Source organism: Synchiropus splendidus, chromosome 5 (genome assembly GCF_027744825.2).
Source record: "Synchiropus splendidus isolate RoL2022-P1 chromosome 5, RoL_Sspl_1.0, whole genome shotgun sequence".
Lineage (NCBI taxonomy): Eukaryota > Metazoa > Chordata > Actinopteri > Syngnathiformes > Callionymidae > Synchiropus > Synchiropus splendidus.
Window position 1 is genome coordinate 15,334,964 of NC_071338.1, and position 20,130 is coordinate 15,355,093.

A 20,130-nucleotide genomic window follows, 5' to 3' on the forward strand; every position below is an offset into this window, starting at 1 on the left:
GGCGTCAAAAGTCACGTGGCTATAGTGTCGTCAGTTGAACTGTCTCCAAGCATCGTTTTCAGTAATAGCGAGAGAGACTAAAAAAACAAACAAACTAAATGTTTCAAATTTACATCCTGTTAGAAAACAGACGCACAAAAGTTCCTTTCACCATAAATCTTTATTAATTTACATGGATATTTACACACACGTATTAAAACACTCAAGTCTTATTGGTCGACAAATACTTGGTGTGATTTACTTTGACTTGCGTTCATACAGTCAACTTTCATTGAGCAAAAGATTAATATTCATTCCTGGACCATGAACACAGAGTTAACAAGTAAAGTTGAAATAAATATATATAATAACCTATGAACTATTATCATTTTAAAAAATGCAAAGCTAATCATTGTCTCCCATTTTCATGTGGTGGCGATTCATTTTTGAATATATAATTTTTTTTTGGTGATTAAATACAACACTGTCAACATTATGTATTAATATGTAAAATTCTATCTCAATTGTTGGAGCTTTTATTGCTGCACCTTAAAATGTATTTGAAATGTCTTTTAATTCAAGCTAAATATATACAACAATGTCAAATTTCCAGGAACAGTGTGGAATTTGGTCACATGGTCCTTTGCCGCAAATAAGTTGACCTACTCTCACGTGAAAATATAATAAAACCAGTTGATATTGTCAGTATCAACAAGTTCAAGTATAAGTTTTCATGAATTCTAACAATCTTGACACAGAAAAATAAAGTATAACTCATCACTATTTCAACCACAAGAGGTTATAGAAATTTAACCATAGCAAAAAGAGTCAAAACGTTTCAGCTATATTCATTTTTTTTCACTATAGAGTACATACACAAAGTGCAAGGAGGCACTTTAATCATGAAAACATAAGCTGATGCTTATATTTAACAAGATAAATCGGTTATAATCGGTGAAATCTATTGGTGAAGAGAGGTTGCACAGAGTTGATATCAGCTCACGTTTGGTGCCCTTCAACACTGGGACACACAGACACAACATTAAAGGTAGCAAGGACTCCCAGCACCCGATTATTGTCTCTCTGTCCTGGCTCTCTTGTTCCCGGCAAACAGACTTGAACATGCAAGTGTCAAGTTAAATAGTCTGTATTCCATTGATAGAAAAATAGGGAATAAAAGCTGAGCCACAGAGCAAAATCCAAGTTGATCTGACGCACGCTCAGTTAAATAAAACGCCCTTCATGTGCCCCTGTGACAGCAGGGGGCGATGTCCCTGGCTCTAGCTGTCATGTTTTGACTCCAAAATTGCCTGTTAAGCGGCCATTATGGTGAATCATGCTGCTGGTGTTTCCAACATGGCTGCAACATTTACAACACGCTGCGCCTCAGTGTGAGTGTGTGTCTGGCATGTCCCAGGAGTTCAACAAGCGCTTGCCAAACAAACCTACTCTGATTGCTTAAACCCACCGGGAGAGTGAGTTAGATTTCCACGATTCAGTGTTCCACAAAACCCGGTCTGGAGAGGAGGGCCCAGCCGTCCTCTTGCAGGTTGTTGCGTTAAATGATTGTTTGCTTTGGTCTGAAACGGTGATGGTCATCCCTGTGACTGCGCTCTGCAGTTGACATCATCAAGGCAAGGTTATCATAAAGCAAAGAAATAAACAATTTGAAACAAAAACAGAGTTCTGGGGGAGTTGGAGAGTTGTCCTTTCTTTCACATATTTGACATTCATCGACTCCCTTCCCCTCTCGCTCCCATTGACTCAGAAAAACAGGCAGACATGTTTACTATGAAAAATGCTAAATCGACACATATCTTAAAGTCTCTTAGCCACGTTGTATGTTGCCATATATAGAGGCTACGCCCTCTCCTCTAAGCCAGAGAGGCTTGCATCTTTGTCTTGACCCTGGAGTGACATCATGGTGTAATCCCATTAGTCAAAAAGCCAAAGGTCAAGCTGTCTTTCATTATTGCTCTTGCGTCATTACACCGTTCAAGTTTATGGTTTATAATAATAAGCATTTAAAATGAAGGAAAATCATCCCATATTCAAAAAAAATGGGGAGGAGAGTACAGAGATAGTCTTTGTTTAATACTTTTATTTTCAAGGTGACTCTTTATGTGAATCTTTGTCGACAATATGAAAGACAGTTTGACTGAAGTTGGCGCATGTCAGCCTCTTTATCACAAGAGCAGTCTCTTGGCATCACTCTTGGTCCACCCTCAACACATGTTGATCCATGTTCAGAATGCATTTGCATATGACGCTAAAAAGAAAACGTTTCAATACAAAAAAAGTGTTATGTTGCAAAAGTTAGAAGAATCACGTCGTTAGCAAACAGAAGCACCACATAAGGCCCTGAGTCTTCTCGACTGAGTGTTCCATTCTTCTGTACAAAGTGCCAGTTCGACCTGTTCATTTTAGAAATCTACGACAAGCAGATGAGCCGTTACCAGAAAAAAAAAAAAGTTGAATTCAAAAGGAAACAAAAACAGTGGCCCACTTTACATTTGTTCTATTTTCTGTGGCCTTCAAATAAGTAGAATTGTGTGTGAGAAGAGAAAGTAAAAGCAGGTGGAACTCAGGATAAGGCGCAGCAGCATCAGGATCTGCTTTACTCGCACTTCCATGGTTCCTCCTCAACAAGCGAGAACTCGGCAGTCTTGCCGTTTTTGGCCATGGTGACCTGAAACAATTGATATGAATATCTAACTGTGGGCCCAAGGCACCGTCAGAAACACACTATCAGCGGTTTGGAGCAGAGAAGCCAATGCGTACTTTTGACACAAGCCACTGAACTCATTCATGAAAAACATTCTGCGTGTGACCGTGACAGTATTTATACAGTATTTACAATTGCGATTTGTTGGCCATGTATGTTATGGATTCTCTGCCCAACCGAATTACATGAATCAGATCTCTAAACAGACAAAATGCAACTTTAGGATCAATAAAAGTTGCAGTCACAAGGAACTAGAAGAGCTCATATAAAAAGGTTGAATAAAGATGGGCATATTTTCCACATGTTTGGGATGAAACAGCAGTCTTCACGCATACCAGTGGTAACACACATGAAACAGTAATTGGGTCTGGGCTGCCATAAATACATGTCCAATTACAGAGACGAAACCGTGCGGTGGGTAGCAAAGTAATATGATTAGGTTTAGTACAAAGAAAAAAATGTTCCGTTTAAAAAAGGTACCACAAAAACTGCTTTTTCACACAACAAGTGGTTGGTGTGGAACACAGTACATTCATCTGCAGGTCCTTCAAATACACATCACTATGCACCATGATAAAGGTCAGGCGGAGAAATCACAAACACGAGTGAATGGTCAACAATGAGCAGGAGGAGGAGGAGGAGGAGAAGTCTACATGCACGTCTCTATGTCTGTCAATGTGAAATGTACCTTGCAGTCGTCTATCAAGATTGAGTTGTGGTGAGCATAAACATTCTGGTTGGTTTTATTCTCATAGAAGGACTGTGACTTTGACATCTCAAATTCATCCATCCGCGTCTGTTGGGCGTCAAACGAGTCCAGCTCGTCTTTGGAGAGATGGTAAACGATTCCCGCTCCGTACGAATCCCCGACTACATTGACAGACGTGCGGAAACGATCCCTGCAAATGAGGAAACGGAGGGTTACGTAAGTTGGGACCAGCAAGTTCAACTGAAAGGGTCAAATAACATCAGTATGGATTGGATATGTCAAACTTGGCCATATCGAAATTAGCTATTGTTTTGGGTAAATTTGAATAAAGTGGAGTTAAAACTTATAGTTTAGCAAAAAAAATGAAAAGATTCCACAATGTAATCTTCTCTCAGAATAAACATCATGCCACCTCTGCTACACCGGGTCTCGTGTTGAGGCTGTCAAATGGAGAAAGATTGTTTTGATTATTTTGTTGGAAGAGTTTAAACCACCGTCGACGTCTCACTGGGAATTATTGATTTTCTGCTCCCCAAAGCTTCTGTCATGTTGATGGCCCCCAGAGGGAGAGTGTGTGGAGACTATTCACTGGCTTAATTGAAGGATGTGTTCAAGAGACCACCATGACGTTGTCAAGACTCCTTCTGACCATGATCCAGTAGTTGCCATGACAATTCCAGTCAGTCAAAGATGAGCTAACCACCAATATTTTTGAACATAAATGGTTCCAGTTTGCAGTAGTGCAGATGCATATGACTTTTGAGAATGTCAGGTGTGTTGGACTCACAGCAGCCAGTCGACAGCCACCAGCAGGCTGATGTCCTGAGTGGGCAGACCCACTGCTGTTAGGATCAGCAGCATGGTCACCAGTCCGGCACTGGGGATGCTGGCAGCCCCGACACTGGCCAGCGTGGCCGTCGCACTGGGTAAACAAACACGCAACAATGAACTCGGCTCAAAAGGCTTCACGAAATAATTATATTGACGTATGGATTCATACCTGACAGTTATGATCTGGCCCCAGTCCAGGTCAATTCCGTTCATCTGGGCAATAAAGATGGCCGCCACGGCCTCGTAAAGCGCAGTGCCATCCATGTTGATGGTTGCTCCCACAGGAAGGACAAAGCGTGTGACTCTCTTGTCGATCCCCAAGTTCTCTTCCAAGCACCGGAAAGTTACGGGCAAAGTTCCAGCACTGTTTCACAGTAGGATACCAAAAGAGTCAGTGGATGAGAATGATGTCGGCATGACGCTACAATTCAGAGGTGGGCAATTAAATTTCCCAAGGGGCCGGGTTATATATTGTGACCGTTGAGAAGGGCCGTCAAACACAAAGAGAGGAGTACAAGAGAAAATAGAAAATAAAAATCATGTGTGATTATGAATCTACACTGTAAAAATGCATAGAAACTGTTGGTTTGTTGTGTTTTATTTAATTTAAACCACATTCCATTTAAAGATTGTCAATGTGGCTCATACATTTCAAAATTTACTTTCAATTCTGATGTATTTTAAGGGACAAGAAATACTCCTAAAATAGCCAACGGAAAAGATTTAGAAAAATAATTAAACAAGAAAGTTATGTTTCAGTTACATCATAATAAACAAAAAACAATCCATAAGACAAAATGTCAGAGACAACAACAATGTCAGTTTTATAGTTTTGCTCTGACTCCAGGAGGGCCACATAAATACAGTCAAAGGGCCGCATTTGGCCCCCGGGCCGCACTTTGCCCAGGTCTGCTACAATTGGTGGTCGCAGAGGAACAAATGTTTTCAGGAGATTTGCTTCAATCTGACACTTATTGCTCTTTAGTGATGATACTGGTGCACTATAACAGTTTTTCCTTGATCAGCGCAGCACAAGTCAGAATTAAAATACTGTCTTTGGGTTAGCCATCAACAAGTGGAACAGTAAACACTGTGTATCTTTTAGCAACCATAGTAAACTGAAGAGTTGCAGTAGCGTAAAAATATACATGTCAATGCCTCACTGAAACCTGTAACTCTATGTCTTTCCCCAAATACGTTTTCTTTTTTTCAATGACAATGCAGGGGGAAATGAGTTGTGTCAAGCAAAGAAGCGCATTTGTGTCTGTCTCTTCACTGTCTAGTTCCAGACAATACTTCAAAGCCTGATGTCTGAGTTCGGGGTCATTCAATTTCATTGCGCTAGATGTTAGCCTCAAAGCATATGTTTGGCGTCATGACTATTTTCAAACTATAAATTGATTTGAAACTTACATGATTGTACAGTTTTTTGTTGTTTTTTTTGCTCATTTTACTTCACTCATTGTTATAGTATCTGACATAATGTGTACTGCTTTTAATTTTTTCTCCCATTTTCCCCACTGAAACTGCTTTTTGATTTTGTCTGATAATGTGAAGGTTTGCAATTATATACTGAGTCAAATGGCTATAAATCTGAATGTCTTTGATATATATAATTATGTGAAATATAATATTTTTGTCATAATATTTGTATATTTTTGTGATATTATGCTGTCACTCACACTTAAAAATATACTCTTATTGTCATGATATTTGTGGTGTGATTGCTTTCGTTTGTTTTTGGAAATATGTACTGTAACTATTTAAAACGAAAATAATAAACCTGCAAACTTATTTTTTACTACCACAGCAGCTGACTTGATTGTTTTGAGAATATACAGAGCAACGAAATCATACTTTGTAAGTCTGTGTAATTCTTGTGATGAATTAAAGACAATTCTGAGACACAGATGACACTGCGGAGCAACACTATAGCTGCCTTACATATATATATATATACACATGCCTACCTGGATGCTGTTCCAAGTGCTGTGACCCAGGCCTGGAAGATCCCCATGAAGAACTTGAAGGGATTTTCCTTCACTATCACAAAGTATATGACCGGAAGAAAGATCCCACCGTGGATAATGAGACCCACTATCACGGTAACCATGTACATCCCGAGCTGCCTCGCAACCACTTCTAGGTCAGCGATGGAGATGATTTTGCCACAGATGAGGCAGGCGATACCCACAGGAGAGTACCTGAAGTCACACAGAGAGACTCACTTAGCACCCAACGAACACCTCACTACTCCTCACCAAAGACACCACGAACACAAATTTGGGTTGCAATATGACAGTATGGCGTTAAACAAAGCCTCACTGCCTCTGACTAAAACTGGCAGATATAAATGAAATACACACGCAGTAGCAACTCACACTAACTGTGTATCAATCCAACCCACCGTTGTGCATGACCATAGTCTCATTCAAATTTAAGCGATTACTACTTTGATGTTTCTACACCAATAAACGACCTCTTCAAATGCATCCGCCACTGCTGCTTCCAAACAAACAGTGTCTGCATGGTGCTGTGCATCGGCTGGGATTAGACGTTGAAAAAAAAAAAAAAAACTGGGAAAACGGTCCGTTGCTGGACGCGGAGTGCTGCAAACAGACGAACGGCACTTACCACATAATTGCGCTAACAAGCCGCATCACAATTTCATTCAGCACGTTGAAGAACTCCAACATCAGCTTGGCCTTCTCTCCCATTTTCCCCATGATGACGCCAAAGGCAACAAAGAATCCAATCAGCCCTGAGAGAGACGAAGCCATTGAGATTCCTATGACCAGTCATCCAGACCCTTCTGATCATGAATCCATTGTTCTGCATTCAACTTAAGCGCGATATAATACGCAGGTCTCATCATAATCACGCCTTATTTTGAGCTTTAATCACGGTCATTATGTATATAGACATAATATATATATATATATATATACCCATACATACATTTAAACAACAACAAAATGTCATTTATTTTGCATCAGTTTGACAATAGCACAATAAATGACGATGGTGGCTATATTCAAGTTTTTATATCACCTTATTTAAACTAAAGATCATTTAATGTCTTGAAAATGTTTGTATAAAATTTCACTTTTATAAGAATTATAACATGTATACATATAAAGCTAGCAAAGCTAGAAGCTAATGTGAATTTGGAGGCAAAGGAAGAGCAGAGTAGCTGAAGTGGGTGTATGAACGTTACACGATAGAAGGTTGGGTATTATTGTGTATACAGGAAACCAAGTGGGGGCATGTAAGGTCAGGAAAATTCCAGGAGAGGAGTTAAAGACCATTATCTCGGTGTGGACAGGATGAGGAATTGTTATTCAGGCATAGACAAATGAGGTGAAGAGGAGCGTGCAGGCAGTGTGGAAGGGAAGTGTTATAGGACTGTATAGGTATCACATCACCATGATGTGTAGTTCAGCGACAGAAGGTCTGACACAAAGACAGGAAAAAGTGAAGACACCAACGGAGAGGAGACACAGGGGACATGTTGGATGAAGGAGAGAGTGATGGAGGTAGCAGGTAAATGAAGACAAGGAAGACATGAAATAAGAATCAAATTTTGAAACGGCTGCATATATATATATATATATATATGTATATATATATATATATAATTTTTTTTTTGTGCCAGCTCAGAATCATGTAAACATTTAAGCATTATTTTTTTTATAAACAAACAAACAAAATAGCAATAAAATGCATAAAATTCTGGACTTAAAGATGCTAAATGAGTGGTGCTCCGTTAAATGTGTTAATTGATCACATTGAAACTCATTCCAATGTATTGTGTTTATAAAAGAAAACATAACTGTCATAATATACACATGCTATTCCATATTCCACATGAATGGTTCAATTCTTAGGCTAATAGGATTGGGTCATAAACTATGGAACTGTTCTTCCATTTCATTACGTAAGTCAGTCAGTGAACACTCTGCTTATGTCCTTCTTAAACTTCACTCGCAGAACTTTACTTACCCAGGACGTTCATCCCACTCTTGAACTGAAGAGACCTCTTCACAGTGAACTGCGGAGGCGCTTTGGTTCTATTTGTGGGCACCTGTACTTTTGTGGTTACTGTTTGTATCTGATAAGCAAAAGTTTGAGAAGAGAAACAGTTGGTACATCTAAGAGATGATTCACACCTTGCGTAGATGTTAAAGCGTGTTTTCTCAAACACCCACCTGTTGGAAGCAGGCCTGGACCAAGTTTTCCGGGAAAAGATTTCGGATTAAATCAAAGAAAGCATCCACACTGGACACCTCATCATTCTTCTTCCCCTGTCCCAGATTTGCCCTCAGCTTGGGGTTCCCAGGATGGATGAGCAGCACCAGTATCACTCCCAGGACGGCTGCTATCACTGTTGTTGTCATGTAGTAAACCATCGCTCTGGTGCCCAAACGACCACTTGATTTAGCATCCAAGCCTGCCAGTCCTGTTGGCAGAGAGTGGAAACAGGGCTCAAGTGTCACCCTGCTCTTAAACACCACCATATTAAAAAAAAAAATACAGCTATTTATGAGCTTGGACTTTCAAAATAAATCTGTATAATCGTGGAGTAGTTGAAGGTCACGGCAAAGTCGGCCCAGTGAAAGATTGATGACGAGGTTTTTAAATTGGGGTCAAATGCGAATTGCTTCATTTTATTGCAGCATATTAACAATGATTTAACATTTTATTAATGTGCCTATAACTTGGAGCCATCAAAATGCAAGTGAATTTGAGTCAATGTTGAATAATAAAACTCAGTTTGATAAAATGATAATGTTGGGGTTTTTTTCTTCTTTTTTTTTGGTTAGTTTTTTTTGTTTTTGTGTTTAACCATTTCAGTTGACTCTCCCCACCTGTCACCAGACTTGAAACAACAAGAGGCAAAATGAGCATCTTCAGCATCCTCATCAGGATTTCTCCAGGAAAGCTGATGATCAAAATGACATCTGGATGCAGCGGTGATATGTGTCGCAGCAGCATTCCAGCAATGGACCCTAGAAACACACCTGGAAGACAAATAACATACAAGACATCAAACGCGATGCATAAAATGTAGTCGTTTTTCTGTCATTTCTTTTCACATGAAAGTTAAATTCTTCATCTACACAAGTTATAAACCATTGTATGTATCGTTTTCAAAATTTAATGCCTGTACTTTGTAAAATTCGATCAATAAACAGTAATAAAAAAGTTAAATTCTTCATCATACAGCTTCACTCAAACTGAAATCACGGAACTTACCCAGGATGGTGAGCGTCAGAACCATGTTGTTCATGACTTTATTGCAAAAGCTGCTGCACAGGCTGTCGCCCGTGTCGACCGGGGGCTCCAGGTGACTCTCGTCCATCCTGACTTCCACTTGTTTCTGCATTTTGTTGGCACTGGAACGGAGAGAACGGGAAAGCTTTCACTTCTGAGAACAATTCTGTCGGTTCATCTTGGCCCTGTCAAATTTTCAAGAAATAATTTACTGCTTATTCAGCTTTTGTTTTCATTTTTTAAAAGTCAGCTTCTATTTTTAAAGGAAAGTGAGCAAAATCAATGGCAGACTCAGACAAAGGAAGCAGTTTATTTGTGAAGAAGTCCAGCTTGTAGCTGCTCCTTGTCAGGCATTTAGACCCTGATGTTTTATTTTTGGTTTCATCACTTACCTTCTTTACTACCTTCATTTGTCGTACTATGAAAAGTCTCAATGGTGGGTTTTATTATACAGCAAATAGTTGGAGTATTAAATACAAGGATGGATTTCTATTTAGTAGTTTTTCATGTACATATCGTATCGTTTTCCAGGGCTGTAAAGTGAAATTGATGATTTAGCTATTTTGATTCCAATGTTTCCTTCTTTTTACACCTCTATTATCAGGTGATTTCTCTTTTTTATTTATTTTTAATAGTCATGGATCCAGATGGCGATGGGGGACATCACCAGAATCTTCTTTCTCCCACACATCCAGAAAATGTCGCTGAAATCTGCTCATCCATTTTTGAGTTATTTTGCAGACAGACTGACAGAGAAACGCAGATGGTCACATTAATTATGTTCAACTTTACGATCACATTTTAACGTCTCCATTTCGATGTTATTGCGACGTCCTTCGCTCCGAGCGATATTCAGATCCAATTCTCAAGTTTTCGATTTCAACTGCAGCGGCAGGTGAGTGAAATTTGTTGTGGTCTGAAGGAAAGCCTCTTTGACTTAAAGATCAACTCTCTCCCTGAGCAGCCTTTAAATCCTCCAGATCACAGACGCGCACACTTATGTAACAGTCATTGAGAAGATCACGCCCTTCGTTACCTCGACACTTAGTCTTCATCCCTGACACAGAGTGACCCCCAAAAAAACACTTTGCCATCTATCAGCAAAACGCCTTCTTTGTTCAGGGGCAAGTCCCTCACCGTGTTGTCATTCTTGCCAGAGAACACCGGTTGTTAGCAAGGACATGATCATATCAGTCCTCTAAACAATTTTGCTCAGTGGTTATTGTTTGGCTCAGCAGACATGGTGGGGTGAGAGCAGATCATCTGCCAAGTCAATCACACCTGTCTGATGCGCTGCTCTCCAGCATTAATGAGTCTTAAGCCTTAAAGTGGATAAAATTAGCACCTCCAACACCCAAGTCATTGACTTACGTAACAGGGTCACTATGACCTGCCGCTCAACTGCAACACAGATTACTAACCAGAAGTCAGCAGAACAACATTGTTTTGCATTCCCAAGAGTGAAACATAAGATAAGCAATGAGAGGACGAAAGAGCAGTGCATCTCCAGGAGACGGAAAAACACCGTCTACATTGCCATTGTCACAGTCGCGGAATCCTCCAGGATCAACTCTGCTTCTACGTCAATTCATGCATTCATTTTTAAAGTCTGCCATCTTGCATCTCTGCGTACTCACCGGTTGAACTTCAAGTGTTTTAGTGAAGAGTGACTACGCCGCCTTCTGCATCGCTCATGACTCTTGCACCGATAAATCCAAACCAGAACCTGAAGTGTGGGTCCAGATGAAAACAACTCCGTGCAATAAATCACAAGTCACTTTGAGGTTCAAATTCAGAGTAAATCCACCTCCACAGGAGTCTGCAGGACCAGCAGTGAGGCGAGGTGATGTGAAGAACCTGGAGGTCTGACAGGAGACTCCCAGACCAGAAGGGTGGAGTCACTCGCTCAAGATTAGCGGGAAAAGAAATCCCTCTTGAGGTTTCCTCGCCATATCCTCACATTTGACTTTTGTTTACTTGGGTACAAATCCAGTTTTAAACTGTGTGTTTACATTTATAGAGTCAGTGAATGAAAGATTTTTTTTGCATATTTTACAGTGTGAAATAATTTTGGTTTCAATCTACGACCAAAGTCTGATTGTGTTGGTAGCGAGGTGGTGGGTTTATTTATCTGCACATATTGATTCGGACTGATGGCCTTCCCATGCAGTTCATTAGGCAGTGAACCAACTTCGGATTAAATGTATGACTGCAATTAAAAGTTAAAGATTATTGATGATGATGTTGCGTGGGTTGGTATGCTGCATAAAAAGGTTGCTACCACATTTACAGCAGTCTATTGAGAATTCGGTGGGCGAGCGTATGCAAGGGCTTGTAAGCGACCAACGTGCATACTTCCATCAGCCGTCCAATTTGAACGACAGAGACATGTCACTTAGAAATAAAGATTTGACTGCTCAACTGGGGTTATAGGTGCAAGTAGTTGAGGTCAGCGATTCAGAGTGATGGACAGAGGTGAAGAGCAGAGTGTGGACCATGAGGAGGCTACTGATCTGTGACAGAGGAGTGAAAGGGCAGCTCTATAGGACAAGTAGTGAGACCTGCCAAGATGTTTGGGACTGTAGCTCTGACACAAAGACTAGACGGTGTTAGCAGCTGAAGATGCTCAGCTTCATATAGGTAAGGACAAGGACAGAAATGAGAGGGACTCTTCTTGTGGAGCATAATGGAAATAAAGCAAAAGAGGTCAGACTCAGACACAGATGGTTAAAAAAAAGTGAAAGGTGCAACTGCAAAGAGGAAGTTCATGACCTAATCTAAAAAGAAACCCCCTTCCTGGTGGAAAGTGGAAATGTTAGATATGACTTCTGGATTGAGGCCTTGTTGAGTTCAGGCAAAATGTCATCGCTGCAGATGCCTGCTCCTGCTAACAATCAAAGGGAACCAGGCGACGTATTTGTGTCACAAAGTGAGGTACAGTTACAGACAAGAAGCCGGCTCTTCGGCACCTGTTCTCCTATATACTGGATGAGCATGACTGATCTGAGTATGCTGTGAAGCCCCAAGAGGTGAGACAGAGTGTGACATGATCAGAGGAGGACGTGTCAACAACAAGTGGCAAAAACAAGAGTGGCATCACATGCCAAGCTTGAACTGATGCTCGATTCCTGTGTGACTGCTGCTGCTTTGTTCTTCTTTGCGCTTATAGCTTCTCACCTCCAACTGTCACTCGCAAACCAGGAGCAAAAAAAAATTCATCAGTGACTTGAAGACTTGATATCGCCATTTGGGGTTTGAAAATGTTCAAGCCACACACTAATCTACTACATGGTGCAATATTACACCAACATCTGATGGAAACGCTTTGTTTCTGACCTCTCTTGTTGCATGTACGGAAGATAAGCCTTCATATTTAACTGAAGTTTGCTGAATCACCCTCTGCTTGCAAGCAATTTTGGCACGTTCTCTCTGTAGGCTTTTGTTCATGTTGAAAACGATGCTGTTGCCATGGCGTCAGCGCCTCCCTTACTTTCTCATTGGAGCAACCTTTGTATGAGGATGGGGCCTCTTGCCTCTGTTACAATCCTGCCTCTTCCCTCTGGTCTTGACTCATTTGAAAGATGTTTGCTTCTCATTGCTGTGCATCGGGTGAAGGTTTGATTTGAGTCAGAGATTGAAATCAATACAGCAAGTGTGTGTTTGGCATCTCACAGCTCAAGCTTGGATGGTGAGGAAGAAAAAAAGCACATGGCAGAGCATTTGTCCTCCAGCACAGGCTCCACCTCCTCATCCCTCCACACCAGGTCGACCTCATGCTGCAACACCTGACAACACACACCACGCTTAGACAGCAGGTGTCTATAATTACCTAATCTGTCCTGAGCCATCCTAATCCAGCATACATACACACCCAGATGGATCAGACACACCCAGGAACAAGTCTGCAGCTGTGAGATCGCAGCATTCAGCTCCATCAGAACACTGCGCTCTCATCCCTCCCTCACTGACATCCTGTTTTAAAATCAGCGCCAGAGAGGCAAGAACATCATAACTGAGCTAAATTAGGACGTGCACGTTCACCACACCAACTAAAAACATCAGGCGACGTATAAACCAAATTTCTGCTTTTTATTTCAAAAATCTAAATTAAAAGAAAAAAAAAGTTTGTTTTTTGCTCTCCATTACATTTAAACAAAACCGAAATGTTCATTATTTAACATTGAAAAAAAGGTTAAACCATAAGAAAAACAATACAGTGTTTTAACCTTAGTTTTAACTGAAATGGTGGCATGTTGTTACTATATGTTTATATAATAATTGTAATTTATAGGGCTGGAACTTGAAGAGATTAATTTCGATTAAAGACTATACTTTTTTTATTATTAATTACTGGCTAACATGTGGCAAATACACATACAGTGTGAATAAGTAGTTTATCTTGGGTGATAGATGTTCCCTAATCTAAAGTGTGACCAAACTTTCTGTCACAGGGAACATGTGACAGTGCACCAATTTCAGGTGCACCACATCATACAGTCTGATGTCATGAACCCAAGCATCCATGATGAAGGACTAGTGCTGATGGACTGAATACTCAAAAGACTCGCTCTCCACTGGAGCACCCCGCTGTTTAAGATACCGTGAACAGATTCAAGTCAAATTTGATCATTCAGGTGTCAAACTATTTAATCATAAAGCCTTTTTTTATTGTTGTAATACACAATGAGCCTTCAAAAAATATACAACCTTATTAGAGCCAAGGCTACTAAAAAGTTCTTTGTTGGACACGACAAAGTATGGAATATTATTAGTATTTAGTATCAAATGTATGCAGTTTTGAGAGTGTTGAAATTCACTAGCAAAATAAAACGTAAAGAAAATACAAACTCACTCCCACTATTGTTGGTATTGGTCCAGTAACTATGAGAAGGGACACACATTCACCTTCAATGAAGCAACATTATTTGTTCCTGCTAACCCTGAACCCAACTATTTCCTATTAGAATTGGTCCATGCTAAAAAAAAAAGAAAAAGAAAAAAAAATGCACTTTTCCCACACCTACTCCCAAAATGCATGGCCACAATTGAGCTCTCATAAAAGTGACTCTACAGAAGTCAAGCTTTAAGTCAAATTACTTTCGCAGGTGAAAACTGCCGATGTCAACAGGTTTGTCTTCATTGTGTGGAGGAGTTTCCCTCTCTCAGATAAAAAGTGGGCTGACCTCCATTATAAGTTTCACAGTGCCACATTTAAGAGCCACCTCTGAAGGAAAGTGTGTTAAACAGAATTATTAAACAGAATGAATGCGTGTCGCAGCCCCATAATAACCTGCTCGTGTGAAGTAGAGAGTGTGTTCCTGTGTCCTCTGTCACGGTTATCTGCTGAGGTCCTCACCGTAACTTCCACTGAATGAAGTTTGGGAATTATAGCGCGACATATGCCAAGGTCCTAATGTGCCTTCAGCTTTTCACTGCCGTCTTCGCCAAATGAGTGAACCGTCTCATTTAGAAGGTTAATGAAACGCCTCGTGGCCTCGAGCAGGAAGAGAAGAGTTGAATAAAAATAAGGCTCTATTTTGAAGCGCACGCACAGTGATGCACCTTTACAGTCAAAGAGGTCAATAATTCATTTGTGATCTGTCCCCCTGGTGCATTTCAGAGACGGTCCTTTTAAATTAGGTAATGACGGAGATATGACATTTCCTTCACCATTCTTTGTTTGAAACGAAATAGTTATACATTTTTAACAGTGGCATGCATTTTTAAAGCATAATAATTCATACAATCAGCTACTTTTCATACTTCGAAACCAATCCTTCGAGTTAAATCTTTCTGTCTTCTATTTTCCATCTTCTCAATAGTTTTTACATCCAGTCTGTTCAGAGGTCATCATCAGACATTGCAGACTCCAAACACACATGCTATAAATAATGCACGATTAAGACTTGTATTTTTCACTGTATTCTCTAACACCCTCTTTGAGTGGAAACAAACCTCTGTTTTCCTTGAAAAGTTGTATTTCTCATTGTTATTAGCTGCTCATAACTATATGTCGAAAAGATTTTAGTGTAGCTCATTGATTTTATTTTTAAATGTTAATATTTGCGGACATATTCAGAGAAACAATTTCATGACAATGCTCTGGCATACACAATAGTAGCACAAGTGAACATCGATTCTTCTGTCTAGCACCCCCAATATTTTCTCTCAATTTTGAGACAGGAACCCTGTTTTTCTAATGCTGGATCCTTGCTGTAGTAACATTTGCACTGTTTCCATAGCAATGTTTAGATTTGGAATCGAGGGTGCTGCACTGTGAGTGGAAGTACCTGCTCCACTGGTCGACTCCCAGAGTTTGATTTTGCTCTTGACTTTATGGTGCAAGTTTATAGTTTGTATCAGCCTCCAACTTTTTTCATTTTTTTTTATTTCAAATGAAAGGGATTTTCTACAACTACGACAAAGGGACACTGATCTTTGTCCAAGGTCCCTTTGGTCGTGTGTCTCAGGTTTTTCTGCAATGAAAAAAAAAGGCTGAGATTTTGGAAAGGCACTACTGACTGTCAATGATGGTGTGGGGTTTTCTGCATCTATTTTCATGTGGTTCAGTCAAATAAAGATAATTTGAACGTCAATAGTGGGATTTGCTCCGCGAGACGAGGAAAACACTGTTTTCAGTTTGTTCATCACTTTGTCTTGAAAGCCTTGATTTGATTCCAACCTTGTACAAGTAATATCGAATTACAGCCAGGCTCCAGTTGAACATGGCAAGTGAAACCTAGTTGTTGTAGGACCTGGTGATGACAGTCTAGGCTCCTGTTAGTGGTATTAGTTACCACTGAGACTTGAGTCAGGTCAGCCTTGGTTTAATTCAGATGAGGGTAGCAACTGGCTACATTTACAAAGCATGCATACAAGTGCATGAGTAACTTTTTGAGCATTTTATGAGTGTAGCTTTCCCAAAGAAGACTTGTTTACTTTTATATATTACATATTTCCCCAGAAAATATTGTACTTTAACTTGGATATATTTACAATAGGTCACTACTTTCATCCTTAGTGTTTCAATTCTTGGTTATTTGGGTCTTTAAATAACTTTTGTTTCATGGTCTCTGACCACAGGGGACCCATTATGTGAACCCCAAATCAGTGATCGTAGTCACCAGACTCATGACATGCGGACTATCAGGTTTAAATGCTCTTGAACCTGATTCATTCATGATGCAGTCTTGCCCAATGAGCCGGTGAAACTTCCGCAGAAGCCATAGATGTGAATGACATGTAAACATGGAATTTCTTGGGACTTCTGATGATTGTAAACTATAAAACAGATTGGTATTATTATGTTAATGTTAACTAAACAACACCCAAAAAACAAACAAATAACGCCTAACACCGCAATACAATATGATGTACTGCAATCGGCTGCCTTTACTGAGTTAGCTTATTAGGTTTTTCCTGCATTTCCAACGTTTCCTTTAAATCCTAACCTTGTCTGCGTCACCCTGTTCCCATAAGTGTTGCTCCATTTGTAAGCTCCATTGTTCATTCTCTTTCACTGAGTGCACATTGTCTGTTTCTGCCTCTCAGCAGTGTCCTTCTCACTCACTTTCTTCTGACTCGTGGCTGGAATAATGAAGCTTTGCAGAATACATGCTCTGTTTTTTTGTGCAATTGTTTACTGAAAGGAACTCAAGGAAATTAGGACTGAGGGAATCCAAAACAACCAAAGGCTGCTGTCATTATACAGCGGGGAACTAGGTATTCCAGCAGAACTGCCTCCAATGAGGGGTGGAAAAAAAACAGCAGGGAACTACTGTTACTGTTCAGTTGTCTGACATTTTACCATCTAATTCAATTCCATTCAGAAGAAGACTTCCAGTCTTGATCCTGGAGTTTCCTAACTCCCAGTCCATCATAGGGAAGGTGGACAAATGCTTCCTTATGTGTCAATTTGGTCCCTCCATCATCTTATTTCCTAGCTGCGTCCAGAGGCATAGAAGACAGCTGTCTGGCTCATATGCAGCAGCCATGCTATCGAGAGGATCACGGGAAGAGCAGCTCCATTTTGTTGGCATGCTACCAATGGTGGCTTAAAGACTTTAGTCGTCGCCATTTGAGCAGGGAATATCGCTTTAAATTCTCCCAACCTGTGAGAAAGGACTCCCCTGACAACAGCTTGTCAAGCAGACTGTCAAGCATCAAGTGAGAAATTACGTGCTCCGTTCCTGAGCAGTGGAGCAATTTGCTCCAAAATAGATCCTTGATGGAGACAGTAAAAGGGTTTAGTGATCCATAAATTGATTAAAGTTTGTTAAACACGTTGTATTGCGGCCAGATCACGCAACAGCTCGACATATCTCTCCACTGCTACGTAACCTCAAGGAGTCGCTGCTATGCTGACCTGTTTTGATGATGTCGCCAATTGAATTATGCCAAATTTTTCAAAAACCTTTAGCCTTGGTCCCTCAAAACAGCTGTGGTTTCTACTTGCAGTAGAATTTTCTTGTGACCAATACACTCCTCACTTTCATTCAACCATAAAAAAAAAAATCCTCTTCCCTTATTTAAAAAGCAGTTAGCAAAAATCAGACCCATGTTCTCACAATCCGGCTCATTCCAACTCATTTACTCATTCATCTTTTCCCATCTGGATTACTGTAATTCTGTCCTCAAAGGCGTCAACAAGAAATCTCTACCCGTCCGGTCCAAAACACATCAGTGAGGCTTTTAACAGGATCTGATTCACAACATCACATAGCTTCAGGTTTAGCGACGATGCATTGGCTTCCTGTCCACTTTAACATGTTGTTCATCACTTTACATCACTAGACCCGCAGATCCTTGGATGCGCCTTATATCTAAAATTATTTTTCACTTCATTTTCCAAGGTAATACAAATAGTGTTTTATTTTGTTCAAGATTTTAATATGCACATTGCTGCAGAAGGTGCTAATATTTATTTATTTATATGTCATGAGAAATGAATAGCAAATATCATTTTCTTTTGAGCAACGTAGGGAGGGTTTTTATACATAATTGACAGATGATAATATGCATCTAAACATCGTATTATGTCATACAAAATCTTAATTTAAATCAGTTGAATGCTGTGATGAAGGAATCTGAGTAATATCTGACGTGGTGTCAGTTATTGTATTTTTGTCCAAAAATAATGCAATTATGCACCTCCATCCCACAACAATATGATGTCTATTTTTAATGACAAACAACTCAGAAGTGACACAAAAAACACAACATGAATCTAGGTGCAGAAATACAGTCACTGTGTTCTCAAAACATGAGGTTAAAAGCAGCAGATTAAATGGTAAACCACTGAACACATGGGACTCCAGCTCTGCATAATGCTGCACCAAACTTTGACAAGCTACAGTGGCCGCCCTGCTCTGACATCACTCCTCTAAAAGTGGCTCACCTGTGGACGTTTTGCTTGCCTTCTTAGATCAACGTAATCTTCCAATTCTTTAATAACAGCTGCTTGATATTTGCTGACAGAGAGTAAAGATATTCCTCAGGTACTGATGCAGCTTCTCCCTGGGCTCTGACTGTCAGGTGGACAAATCTTTGCTCCGCCCCCTTTACAACCTCAGGTCTCCCTGTGCGTGCACTGAGGCCGACACTTCAGCACAAGGAGAGAAGCAGACGGGAAAGGTGGGGATTCACCTGCATGCGTGTGTGGGCGGAGTGTTCTCTCCTTGTGATTAGCAGCCCTTTCGCTCATTTTTAGCATCGTGACATCATCCACAGGGGAGTTAAAAATAACATGCCAAGTCACTTCAACATTTCCTTTTTTTTATTATTATTATTATTTTTGTCATGAAGTTGTTGTCTAAATATATTGGAATAAATGATGTCCAGAAGCTTTCACCGGGGCAAACCTGGGTCTATCTTTAGTTGTCTCATGTTTTGAAACTGTTTTGCTGTTCCATTTGCATCATTCAAAAACCATCTACTCCTACATGAGCGGCTCCTTGTTTGATAGTCGCAGCTTAAAAAAATGTCCTGGGCAAATCTGCGGGGAGCACAGCGGCCGTCTGCAACTCACGAGTCGGAGCTAAGTTTAGCAAATCCTCTCAGTGTGTTTCTCAATGATGGCACATGTTGGACAGTCTGCAGCTAAACTCATGAATGCATTAGCGCACATGCAAACAAGCCGCACACGCACTTTGAACCCGAATGTACATTTTGTCCGCGGTGGGCTGTCAGGGACACACTTGTTCCTGCTTAAGCTGGAGAGCAGGTCCAGGTTTGGGTGGGGGGGTTTGACCTCTGCGTGGGACTTGTGCTTGCTCATCTGCGTCTGCTATTGGATTTGATCAATAATTCAGTCTCACACCGAAGGGGAGCTGCAAGTTCAATTATGAAATTAATAAGGACAGCGACCTTGTAACAACTTATCTACAAGTGTATGCACCATCAAATTGCTTTTGAAACAGTATTTCCAGTCGATAACTTACATAATGGAAGTAATTTTTCATCCTATATCCGGACCAAGGTCTCTTAAAAGGACGTGTTTTGGACGCAAAGTGATGTTTCAAAAAAACACTTACACTCTTCTTGAGGAGCCATTAGTGAACCGAGTGATGTCGTGGTTTCCAGCGAGGAAGTCGATGCTTTTGCACAAAAGCCC

The 20,130-nt window shown here is 40.4% G+C and overlaps 1 protein-coding gene across 1 annotated transcript; it reads right to left on the reverse strand.

Annotated features, from left to right (window-relative positions):
• Nucleotides 1-147: 147 nt before the first annotated feature.
• On the reverse strand, nucleotides 148-19,084 carry LOC128758565 (excitatory amino acid transporter 2-like). The gene is made up of 11 exons (XM_053864642.1): nucleotides 18,916-19,084; nucleotides 9,501-9,640; nucleotides 9,113-9,265; nucleotides 8,453-8,703; nucleotides 8,247-8,355; nucleotides 6,879-7,005; nucleotides 6,215-6,448; nucleotides 4,414-4,608; nucleotides 4,201-4,335; nucleotides 3,393-3,603; nucleotides 148-2,668 (listed from the first exon to the last, which is right to left on the reverse strand). The coding sequence occupies exons 2-11, from the start codon at nucleotides 9,628-9,630 to the stop codon at nucleotides 2,597-2,599; spliced, it is 1,617 nt and encodes a 538-aa protein (XP_053720617.1). The 5' UTR covers nucleotides 9,631-9,640; nucleotides 18,916-19,084; the 3' UTR covers nucleotides 148-2,596.
• Nucleotides 19,085-20,130: the final 1,046 nt, after the last annotated feature.

Excerpts from the sequence above, each read along its gene's own strand:
- LOC128758565 (XM_053864642.1), bottom strand. The coding sequence starts at position 9,630 with ATGCAGAAACAAGTGGAAGTCAGGATGGACGAGAGTCACCTGGAGCCC. Across the intron at positions 8,356-8,452 it reads TCCAGGCCTGCTTCCAACAG|ATACAAACAGTAACCACAAA; the intron begins GTGGGTGTTTGA and ends TTTGCTTATCAG. Across the intron at positions 3,604-4,200 it reads GTGGCTGTCGACTGGCTGCT|GGATCGTTTCCGCACGTCTG; the intron begins GTGAGTCCAACA and ends CCTCATTTGCAG.